Here is a 12,353-nt window from a genome sequence, read left to right on the forward strand (position 1 = left end):
GAGAATTTTCCTCTATCATCAGCTGGAAATGATCAAATGGTGATATGTTTGTCTGGTGTGTAGACTTGTGAATCTGTACATGTTACTTTCACCTCAGAACATACACATAACTTGTCGATGAAAACATCATGCTAGAACAGAACACTAATGAATAGAGGTCATCTTCAGTGATTTAGTGCAATCGTATAGACTGGAGGGCCTGTACTACAATAGGGAAGAGTGTAGACTGGAGGGCCTATGCTACAATAGGGTACAGTGCAGACTGGAGGGCTGATGCTACAATAGGGAAGAGTGTAGACTGGAGGGCCAATGCTACAATAGGGAAGAGTGTAGACTGGAGGGCCTATGCTACAATAGGGTAGAGTGTAGACTGAAGGGCTAATGCTACAATAGGGAAGAGTGTAGACTGGAGGGCCATGATACAATAGGGAAGAGTGTAGACTGGACGGCCTATGCTACAATAGGGTAGAGTGTAGACTGAAGGGCTAATGCTACAATAGGGTAGAGTATAGACTGGAGGGCCAATGATACAATAACGAAGAGTGTAGACTGGACGGCCTATGCTACAATAGGGTAGAGTGCAGACTGAAGGGCTAATGCTACAATAGGGAAGAGTATAGACTGGAGGGCCAATGCTACAATAGGGAAGAGTGTAGACTGGAGGGCCTATGCTACAATAGGGTAGAGTGCAGACTGGAGGGCCAATGCTACAATAGGGTAGAGTATAGACTGGAGGGCCAATGCTACAATAGGGAAGAGTGTAGACTGGGGGCCTATGCTACAATAGGGTACAGTGCAGACTGGGGGGCCTATGCTACAATAGGGTAGAGTGCAGACTGGAGGGCTAATGCTACAATAGGGAAGAGTGTAGACTGGAGGGCCAATGCTACAATAGGGTAGAGTGCAGACTGGAGGGCCAATGTTACAATAGGGAAGAGTGTAGACTGGGGGGCCTATGCTACAATAGGGTAGAGTGTAGACTGGAGGGCCAATGCTACAATAGGGAAGAGTGTAGACTGGAGGGCCAATGCTACAATAGGGAAGAGTGTAGACTGGACGGCCTATGCTACAATAGGGTACAGTGCAGACTGGAGGGCTAATGCTACAATAGGGTAGAGTATAGACTGGAGGGCCAATGACACAATAACGAAGAGTGTAGACTGGACGGCCTATGCTACAATAGGGTAGAGTGCAGACTGAAGGGCTAATGCTACAATAGGGTAGAGTGTAGACTGGAGGGCCTATGCTACAATAGGGTAGAGTGCAGACTGGAGGGCCAATGCTACAATAGGGTAGAGTATAGACTGGAGGGCCAATGCTACAATAGGGAAGAGTGTAGACTGGGGGGCCTATGCTACAATAGGGTACAGTGCAGACTGGGGGGCCTATGCTACAATAGGGTAGAGTGCAGACTGGAGGGCTAATGCTACAATAGGGAAGAGTGTAGACTGGGGGCCAATGCTACAATAGGGTAGAGTGCAGACTGGAGGGCCAATGTTACAATAGGGAAGAGTGTAGACTGGGGGGCCTATGCTACAATAGGGTACAGTGCAGACTGGAGGGCTAATGCTACAATAGGGTAGAGTATAGACTGGAGGGCCAATGCTACAGTAGGGAAGAGTGTAGACTGGGGGCCTATGCTACAATAGGGTAGAGTGCAGACTGGAGGGCTAATGCTACAATAGAGAAGAGTGTAGACTGGGGGGCCTATGCTACAATAGGGTAGAGTATAGACTGGAGGGCCAATGCTACAATAGGGAAGAGTGTAGACTGGAGGGCCTATGCTACAATAGGGTAGAGTGCAGACTGGAGGGCCAATGTTACAATAGGGAAGAGTGTAGACTGGGGGCCTATGCTACAATAAGGTAGAGTGCAGACTGGAGGGCTAATGCTACAATAGGGTAGAGTATAGACTGGAGGGCCAATGCTACAATAGGGAAGAGTGTAGACTGGAGGGCCTATGCTACAATAGGGAAGAGTGTAGACTGGAGGGCTAAATGCTACAATAGGGAAGAGTGTAGACTGGAGGGCCAATGCTACAATAGGGAAGAGTGTAGACTGGAGGGCCTATGCTACAATAGGGTAGAGTGCAGACTGGAGGGCTAAATGCTACAATAGGGAAGAGTGTAGACTGGAGGGCCAATGCTACAATAGGGAAGAGTGTAGACTGGAGGGCCTATGCTACAATAGGGTAGAGTGCAGACTGGAGGGCTAAATGCTACAATAGGGAAGAGTGTAGACTGGACGGCCTATGCTACAATAGGGTACAGTGCAGACTGGAGGGCTAATGCTACAATAGGGTAGAGTATAGACTGGAGGGCCAATGCTACAATAGGGAAGTGTGTAGACTTGAGGGCCTATGCTACAATAGGGAAGAGTGTAGACTGGAGGGCCAATGCTACAATAGGGAAGAGTGTAGACTGGAGGGCCTATGCTACAATAGGGTAGAGTGCAGACTGGAGGGCTAATGCTACAATAGGGTAGAGTGTAGACTGGAGGGCCAATGCTACAATAGGGAAGAGTATAGACTGGACGGCCTATGCTACAATAGGGTAGAGCATTGACTGGAGGGTGTATGCTACAACAGGGAAGTGTAAGACAGGTTTTGCATATAAAACATAATGACAATAGATATGATTGTTTATCATTTATCCAAAATTTATTTGCACCAGAACAAAATCTCCACAAACTGCTGTACACAAAACCAGCCATCATGCAAAAATGATTAAAAAGTTGTAAATCTCATTTTGTAAATCCCTTTCACCCTGAGTGAAATGATTGTATATAAATAATTAGGTGCAACTTTTGTATTACACTGACCCTTTTGCCAAGATAAACCTGTACAATGGTCCAGCTTTAATATTTAAAACAACAGATTGTTGCGACATCCTGACCGTTGAAAACAAAGTAATTTTATAATAACCAATTTCTAAAAAGTTACTTGAATTTCATTTTCTTGTATAGCATTTGCATTATACTACAAAAAATTCATTATTGCACAGAAAAAATTTACCAGAAATTTACCTTAAACGGGTAGTGACTGTAACTTTTGATGAATTTTTCACAGTTTTTGTTTTGTATATAAAGTTCAAGTTCTTGTTCTTGTAAAAGGTCATGGACAATGGTTTCTCAGGACATTTGACCTGACATTCTGGTGCATTAAAGAAGAGACCAGGAAGATTTCAAGGAATGCAGCAAAACAGAACCAACCAACAGGAACAAACATTTACCGCTGTCAATACTGGTCTTGGACTCTATTTACCCCAAAACAATGTATTAATATAACCCTGTAAAATCCAATATCCATTAAAACGTTCCTAGTATAACAGCAAAGGAAACATTAGTTGTGATTTGTTGCTAAAATTGGCACTGATGATGTCGTGGACTTTTGATAATGAGAAGGGTCTGCGGATAAACATAATTTGTTGAATGATACAAACTTATTCATGTTAGCCGACGGAAAGGCTCATCAAATCTGAAACACTGTCATGGCCATACTATAATTGCTTTGAAATATTTTTATCTTTAATGTAGTCTCACTGGTTTCTACATTTTATGGTTTCTTGACAAGCCAAGTTGAAGATCATTATTTCCAAAGGTAAGAAAATTGGCTAATATCACTTTGTCATTATTTGATGAACTTCCATTTTCTATGTGAAACAAATGTTTCCCTGTGCTGATGTACATGCAGTGCAGTAATGTTTGAAATACAGCATACCAATAACTGTTACTGGTTGTTTTGGTTCCTGTCATGTCACATAAGGAAACCATTGAAATCTTACACAGCATATATTTCAGGAAGCTGTCAATCTATTCACCGTTCTGCTTTGCTTCAGTCTTTCATAAACATTCCGATGTAATACCGGCAGAAGTTTTGGATGTGGAATGTCCATGCAATGAAATTCACTACTCAATCTTCTTGGCAGAAACTGGGTACTTCCATATCAAGAAAAACTGCAGAAGACATGAAAGAACCCCTTGCAAACTGGGTAACTGTAAGAAGAAGTATAAGAATTTTACTCTTGTTTGCAATTCATTTATACACTTGATATTAATTCTATGATGTGTAAAATGCATGTGTATAACCGTAAATCAAACACAAGTACTCACTGAATATGTTACAATCATATCAGTTAAACTTGTCATATATATTCCCCTCGCATCAGTTCAAATCTAAAGATCACATCTGTATGAACACGGATATGATTGATCGATTGATTGATTGATTAATGGATAAGAAAGGGGAAGCAAAGAAAAATGGCTGTCAACTGTAAAGGTCGTAAAGGTTCTGAAAATTTCAGTAAACAACTCAATTCTTACATTAATCGATTGATTTCCTTCAATCCTAAAAGTTCACCATTTGAGACAGAAATAAAAATGTCATAAAAGATTCGTACATCAAAAGATAAAGTGACTTTACCTGGACATATAGATCATCAATTAGTACACCATAAGTGTACCATGCTAAAGATGTTGTGAACATTGCTATAGTCAAACTCAGTGATAGCTTTTCTGAAGACTTTGTTTTCACAATATCAACCTGAAATAAAAAGTATGAAAATATGATATCTATGGACTCATTGAATAAATGTTGTGAAGCTGAAGATGAAGATGAACGTATGCCATCAAAAGGCAATGTTTCATGAAATAATATATTTTTCCGTGGCCTGTACACTAGCTGTTTTTTCTAAAACTTCAATGACACGCCATACAGCATGCATAGACAATTTCCAGGAAACAACCTCCTAGAAAATACAGCAATATGTCTGTAGACTATTTATTTGTGGTTGCTTTGGCTGAAAATCAACATTACCCATTTCCTGCTGATTGATTTTAGCTGTATGGTATGGCTGATGGACCAGGTTTTGGTGTATGTTATTAAAGTTGTTTTCACAAAGAGGTCAGAAATATTTCTGGACAACATCTCACACATACCACAAGCCAAGAAATCAAACTTTCTTCTCCTCAGTACGCTTTGAAAGTCTGACACACAGAAACTGATCACCATGAAGAAATTGAGATAATTATGTGCGATGGAATCTTTCATACTATATTGTCATGCAAAGGTCACATGGGACTAAAGCAACTGATTATGCATAGTTTCCAAAGGATAAAGAAAGCACTTTTGTTTATCATTCCATGTTTCAGAAGAAATAACATGTGCATTATTCATAAGCAAGGAAGTCACAAAAGTCACACATGGGTAGATGTGTCGATATAATTTTTTTGCCTGATTTCACACTCTTTTGAAATTTATGCAAGGACATCCCAACAGAATTTGAATTTGTATTATCAAGAAAAATCTACGTTAGAGACTGTCAATTTAGCCCTGTCCCTTTTGAGTAATGGGGCACATTTTAGCAATTTTTGTGTAGTAAAAAAGTACACCTCTTTGTTAATAATATAAAATGGACTCACCAACTCAGCAAGAGGTGCAATGTTAAATAATACAACTGTTACACAGGTAATAAGACCAAGCCTGTCTGTCAATGTCGCTCTATCTACCACTATGTAATGCAGATACAAATAGGTAGCTGCAAGGAATAGACCACCGTAGAGCAATTGCATATAAGTATGACCCTAAAAAAAAAGAAAACACAAAGCAGAGTATTCAGTTGTCACACTCAGGTTACAACCGCTGCCAAAAATATCTGTCATATTTCATAAACTACTAAAAATGGCAGTTGCTGAAAACTCATTTATATTCAACATTGCCAAAAATATCTGTCATTATTTCATAAACTACTAAAAATGGTAGTTGTTGAAAACTCATTTATATTCAACCATTGCCAAAAATATCTGTCATATTTCATAAACTACTAAAAATGGTAGTTGCTGAAAATTCATTTACATTCCTCTTCTTGAAACATAACAAGAAAAAATGTGCAGTATATCAGTTAAAATCAGTACACAAGGATAACATCACTTTTCTGTCAAAACAACAAACACCAGTCATATACCTGTTTTAAGTGAATATCATCAGACAACACAGTTTCTTACATAGTTGTATCTTTGGACAATCTTGAAAATTGGGAGGACAGTAGCTAATTTTTTACATTTCTTAAGGTACAACATACCTCCAGGAAAGATATTTGTACTGTCAAATTTTTCAAAATACTTTTCAAGTCTACCACTTTGAGAATCTTGGAGTAAGTCAAGTTTTCATTGTCTTGGTTTTGTGAAAATCGAAAATTTAATTTTCCCCATAAAATTAACAAATTACAGGGATGTTTCTCTTTATTTCTAATATCAGTATATGTTTGGTAATTTGTTTTTTCTAGTGCCAAAGTTTGCTAAGTGACCTCTTATTTTTATTCTTGATTTGGTAAGAGAATGATTGAAAGTTTCCTTGCAGAAAGTTTGAGCACAAATTAAAGTGTGAAGATTACCATAATGGGGTCTAACAGAGAACATTTTTTATACTTGTTCGAATGTTAGAACATGACTTATTGGAATTTTTGATCTACTGAGACGATAGCCAAATTCTTCATTGACCTTAATACAAACTTGGATGGAATTTTACCTTTCTCTCTGCATAACGTAGGTAGACAAGAACATAGGCTGTTTGAATTACAGAACCAATGGTATTAACAATCAATATTGTTACATCCCATCTCAGGAAACCATAATACAAAATAGCATAGTTACTGAAACCAAAAACAAAATAGTAATGAAAATACAACAGGGGAAAACAAAACAAAATAAAATAAAACAAAATAAAATATATCATTGGAGCAGGGTTTGGAAAGGTGGTTATGTTGACAGCACATGCCTGACTTTTGTTAATTGATAATAACAACTTACCATCACTTTAAATTATTTATGTAAGTCTAGAAAAATACTTTCAATGATGATGAAGCTCTTCAGTGACAAGATACATGTATTCTGTTACATGCATGGGTAAAGGAACTAAACCTTAAAAATTTGCATCAGACTATTATTGTATTTGTCTTTACTTTAGGAAGTGCTTTGCGTATTAAATCAAAGGAACACTTTGAAATAAATTTGCTGTTTGACCGATTTCCCTCTCTCGTTAAAAAGATTCACCACTAATAAGTGTGTGTACCATGCAGCAGATGCATACTTCATGCATTATGCATATCAGTTTCGGCCAGAATAAGTAAATTCTTTGTTTTGCATCCACTCAGAATTCCAAAACACATAAAAATTTATTAATGCAAAATCAATATGGCATTACTTGACAGGTTTCTCATACAGCCTGCTTATTCTTGGCACTGTATGCTTTTAAAGGATATGATTTTATATCATCACATGGTTCAATGATTGTAATGTGACTGCTGTAAGGAAGTATTTTGTTATAATAAAATAGTCAAGGCTTTGTGTTGTGACAGCAGCTGTTGATCAACAATAGAAGTTCCGCTAGAATTTTTTCCCTGAATAACATATGGAAAAACTACATGCACGCTGATAAAATAAAGAATTCACATAATCAGTTGAACATTCTACGACACGGCCAAGCTGGTTTAAGTTAGTGAATGAGACCAGTTTGCTCAACTGTGTTGTTGAGGGCGTCAGTGAAAAGGGCTCAATACATCAGCCACTGTGAGGAAAACTATATGTAATTGTCAAGTACAAAGTTGATGCTGTTCTACTTGACCTTTGAACTGTGGATAAAAGCAGCTTGATAGATGACCTCTTCACAAAATAAACCAGAAAGTTGACAGTTGCAGTCACTCATTAATTTCATTGCAATGAAAATCAGTAGCTTAAGTCTCAAATACAGCAGGGATCTAAATCTATATAAGGCCGAACAAAAACAATTGTGCTGTTCCGATAACCAGACCTACCCTTTTTTAACCTGCCGACTTTAAACTTTTTAGAGCTACGTAAACAATGAGGTAAAGAACAGGAAAGAAAAAACCTGTAAAATCATACGTTCGTTACTGGGCATATGATTTTTGCTTGAACGGGGATTTCTTTTATGTTTTTTTTTCCTTTTATACGTATGATACATTTTTCTGGAAATGTTGTGGCCAGTGTTTGACTGCCCTGAACCCCTGAAAAGTGCATATTTAAAAATACAAATATTTTGGAAAAAATTATTCCTGCCAAGCTACCTACCGTGAAAACCATGTTATCGGAACAGCACAATTAATTTTTGGGGGGCCTAAAGTTACTGGTATGATATTGATTCCAGCTCCACTAGGCAAAACTAGCAGGTTGGAAAATTGTATAGGGTATGCCAGGAGATGTACCTTGTAATGGAACATCTCAGATATTGCTGAATAAGCTCAGGAAAAAAAATTAATGTTGAGATTAAACTCTCCTACCCTAAATAAACTTTTTTTAACAGTTGGAAATGTGGATGTAAATCAGAAAGTACAGTGAAAAGTTTAAATTTTGTTTAATACAGTTGATAATGATACACACATGTAACCACAAGATATTGTCACGTTGAGCCATGAAAAATTACCAAGTACAAAACAATGTATTTTCAGTGAAAACAATGCCACACAATATTATTAAGATTTCTGTGGATGTAACTCAGAGAGTACAATGTAAAGTTTGAGTTTTGTTGATGGTAATACACGCATGTAACAACAAGATATTGTCATGTTGAGCCATGAAAAGTTACGAAGTACAGAACAATGTATTTTCAGCAACGACAATGCCACACAATATCATTAAAATTTGTTTATTCTTATTTATGCTGTTCTTTATATCTGTGTGAATCAGCAACGTACTTTGTTTGGAGGGGAAAAAACATGTCTTTCATCTCTTCTGCATTTGATATTAAAGGATTCTTTGTTCAAGTGTCTGATGTCACCAACTAAATCATATGCTTTGTGTGGACTCTCATGCCCTTATGACAAATTGGATTGAACTTAAAAATCCCTCCCCCTGAACAAATGAATTTGCTTTTTGAACATATTTGCAATGCATCTGTAATGGTCCCTAAATTTGTCAGATCAAATAACTTCCTAACTAGGACAGAAGGACTGTGCTTGGATATAGCTCTTATGAAAGCAATTTATATTCCTTTTATGATTATCCTGATGTAGACCTTCGAGATCAAAGAAAGAGAGCTAACAACCTGAATAGAAGCAACAATAATATCACCAGGGAAAGTCATTCTCTATCATCAAACTACTCAAGTATGCATGGTTTATACATAACAGTTAAACAGTCTAGCAAAATGTTCACCAGGCATTCACATGTCTGTTGAAGTCACAACATGTTTTCACAGAACCTACAAATACTTGGTTGGCTTTGTCTAGCCTGTCTGTACGCAGAGTTTGATAAAATGAAACACTCAGATGACTGCATGGAAGATACCTCAAATTTGTCGTTTAAATCCCGGAAGAACAACAGAAAATACTATTGACCATTAAAAACTATGTATTTATTTTTTTCGGGTGGGGGGTGGGGGGTGGGGGTTGTCTCAAATTGGAGCCTCACCTGATAAAGTGGATAGAGGTTTTAAGTGTTGCCCAAATGAAAAAGGTTAATTTGCATTTACAGAATAAGAAATCTTGAAGATCATATACCTGTCATACAGTATCTGTAACATGATATCCTTTGATCAAAATTCAGATACAAAATTAACCTGTTGCTGCGATAGATTTCAGGGGTCAAAGTGCATCATGAATTTGATAAGATAAGTCTTCTATCATGTGTTTACCAGAACAGATGAAACAGCTGTAGATATCATGAATGATTGAACTTGTATACAACTTACTCTTATATATATATATATATATATATATATATATATATATATATATATATATATATATATATATATATATATATATATATACATATATATAAGAAATGAAAATATGAAAACTTTACAATTACATGATGACAGGTTTGTTAGAAACCACAACTACACTTACTTAACCAATCCGACCAAAAATGGAAGGAAAGGAACATTCTGGGTACTTCTTCTTTTGTGTATATCAAGACATGGTGGGCTGGAAAAAAGCATATAAGAAATTGTTTTTATAAGCAGAAGGGTTGACATTTTCTTCATGTTTATCACATCAAATAAATGTTTTTGGAAAAATATACAAGAATGGCTTTCCAATCACAATATTTGAATATGAAAGCCTACAAATTCACTGCACTTTCAGAATTACACGACAAGTCAATAGGAACGGTCTTTTTGGACCTAAAATTTAGTATTAAAGCACATCAATCTCAACTGTGTTAAGCCTGTGTCAATCAAAAAGATTATCAACGATGGGAATTCGTATCAATCTCAAAGATTCATTGGACAAGGTGTTTCTGCCTGGAACTTTATACACTCCAGCTCGAACTTAAGTCTGGGGATCTACACATCAGTGATACAAGAATCAATCTTCAAAGCTTCGCTCGTCTAGTTATTTGACTGTTTTTACCGTGTTATGTCGTGTTTTATGTCGTGAGGGGTTACCGTGTCAGTGATTTACGATGGTATTCAGTGACCTATCCATTGAACTGGCATACACAATACCAAGCAAAGTCCTCACGTGTCGACCAACATCCATATATCAAGTGTAGGTCTGATTCTCCTTCCGTAATACAAGAATTTGCATTCAGCGGACAGTGACACAGACTTGTACACAGGCACCAGACTAACTGTGCGAAGGTCCTAAGACTTTCCTCTTGTTGCATGCACAGCGCTTTCGCACAGAGTGTCAAGTGCCCGTTGACGTACCTTCACGCTGCTACACTACACACGCACGCACAGCAACATTCACGACCGAGTATATATAAACTAAGGATGCAAACTTACATTCCAGCTGCAAAACTTAGCACGGTAATAACAATACATGTCCCGGACACAAACGTCAACAAATCCATGACGTTGACACCTCATACAACACACGAAGAACACCACAAACTGTCTGCTAATGGTCCGAGTCCAAGGCAAGAACTAAGCCTGTTGTAAAGTACGACTCCCTCAAATGGGCAAACTCATCGTTGATTTGATAGAACAGTTCGTAGAGGGCGTCACACTCGACCTCGACTCCACTGTCGATATTTTGACATGTATCCGGTATCCCTTCCTGGCAGACAACATGTCCTGACAACATTCTTTGGCACGATCAGTGTACGGTTACATAAACACGTAAACAAAAGCCATGCCACTAACATACGTATCTGGTATTGTCTACGATAGCTCCTGGTGTATTGAACAGGCAAAAATGAGGTTGGGTGTGGCAATTTGTGAATGAAAATTCAAATTGAGTTCAAAAGTGTCATATATGCCCCTATCCTGTACTGGACTGATATCATCTGTGTAGTTTAAAAAAATATATTGTTGTGATAAATCTATCCTGGCTGTCACTTGTTGCATGTTATATATCCACTGGAAAAATAAGACCAGCTAATCATTATCTTATCTGTATTTCAAGAAAATCTGCTAAGGGTTGGACTATTTAATTTCAGGGGGGGATTGGAGGATTCTAAAAAAACAATTGTTGCTAGCCATTTATGGGAAAAAATCGTCTGCCCTATGGACAGTGAAAAATAACTTCAAGGAAGGCTTTCAAAATATGTTGCCATGTACCCTGAGACAGTACACTGAGTCTTCAGCTGTCTCTGGAGCTGCCACCTAATGGGCTGTAAATTACGGCCAAGCTTTCATAAATTGATAGATTGTTTGATAATGAATCTGTTGCAGAGGATATATGGCATGAATATGTCAGTGGAAATCTACAAGCAGAAACTTGAGTATGCATTGATGTGTATTGTGCTTATTTACAAGTTGTATACAAATGAATTACTGCTAGCTTTCAGATAACACATTATCAATGTCCAAATTTCAGTTTAATACGTTTATGTATGCTAAAGTTTGAAACTTTCTCTTGGACCAATTTTTATTGCAAAAGAAAGTACTGGTGATGCCAGTGACATAATTTTGCATGTCATTTGATAAAATTTGATAATATTCAGTGGCAACTCAAATCTTGTGGTACATTATTTTGTTGCACATCCAATTGTATAAAGTCTTGTATCACACGAGTTGACATTGACTTGGTTTTAAAACAATTTGGAAATGAAATATATCAGCAATTGTAAAAGATATAAAACAAGTGACAACTGGTTCTACTATGACAATTTAATCACATCTTGAATGGGTCATCCTTCTGAACTCCTAGCTAGGACTCAAAAGGTACGATATCTTTTTATGCATCAAACTTATCAACGGTTTGAGGCCTGGGAACATTAACCCTTTCACCACCATGGTTTGTCCCAACTCCATTGTTTTCTATGGTAAAGTTGGACCTGTATACAGGGAACTGGGGGTGAAAGGGTTAAATATTTTATTTGGACCTAAATATTTGCCATCTAATGGTCTTGAGGTCTGGTAATATAACTGCAAGACTTTTCATATGATAAAG

The 12,353-nt window shown here is 37.4% G+C and overlaps 1 protein-coding gene across 1 annotated transcript; it reads right to left on the reverse strand.

The window, feature by feature from the left end:
* Nucleotides 1–2,634: 2,634 nt before the first annotated feature.
* On the reverse strand, nt 2,635–11,120 carry LOC139121912 (sugar transporter SWEET1-like). Its single transcript, XM_070687225.1, has 6 exons — nt 10,742–11,120; nt 9,861–9,938; nt 6,524–6,647; nt 5,419–5,580; nt 4,421–4,540; nt 2,635–3,993 (listed from the first exon to the last, which is right to left on the reverse strand). The coding sequence occupies exons 1-6, from the start codon at nt 10,807–10,809 to the stop codon at nt 3,907–3,909; spliced, it is 639 nt and encodes a 212-aa protein (XP_070543326.1). The 5' UTR covers nt 10,810–11,120; the 3' UTR covers nt 2,635–3,906.
* Between the last annotated feature and the right edge of the window lie 1,233 nt (nt 11,121–12,353).

Source organism: Ptychodera flava, chromosome 21 (assembly GCF_041260155.1).
Source record: "Ptychodera flava strain L36383 chromosome 21, AS_Pfla_20210202, whole genome shotgun sequence".
In the NCBI taxonomy this organism is placed as follows: domain Eukaryota; kingdom Metazoa; phylum Hemichordata; class Enteropneusta; family Ptychoderidae; genus Ptychodera; species Ptychodera flava.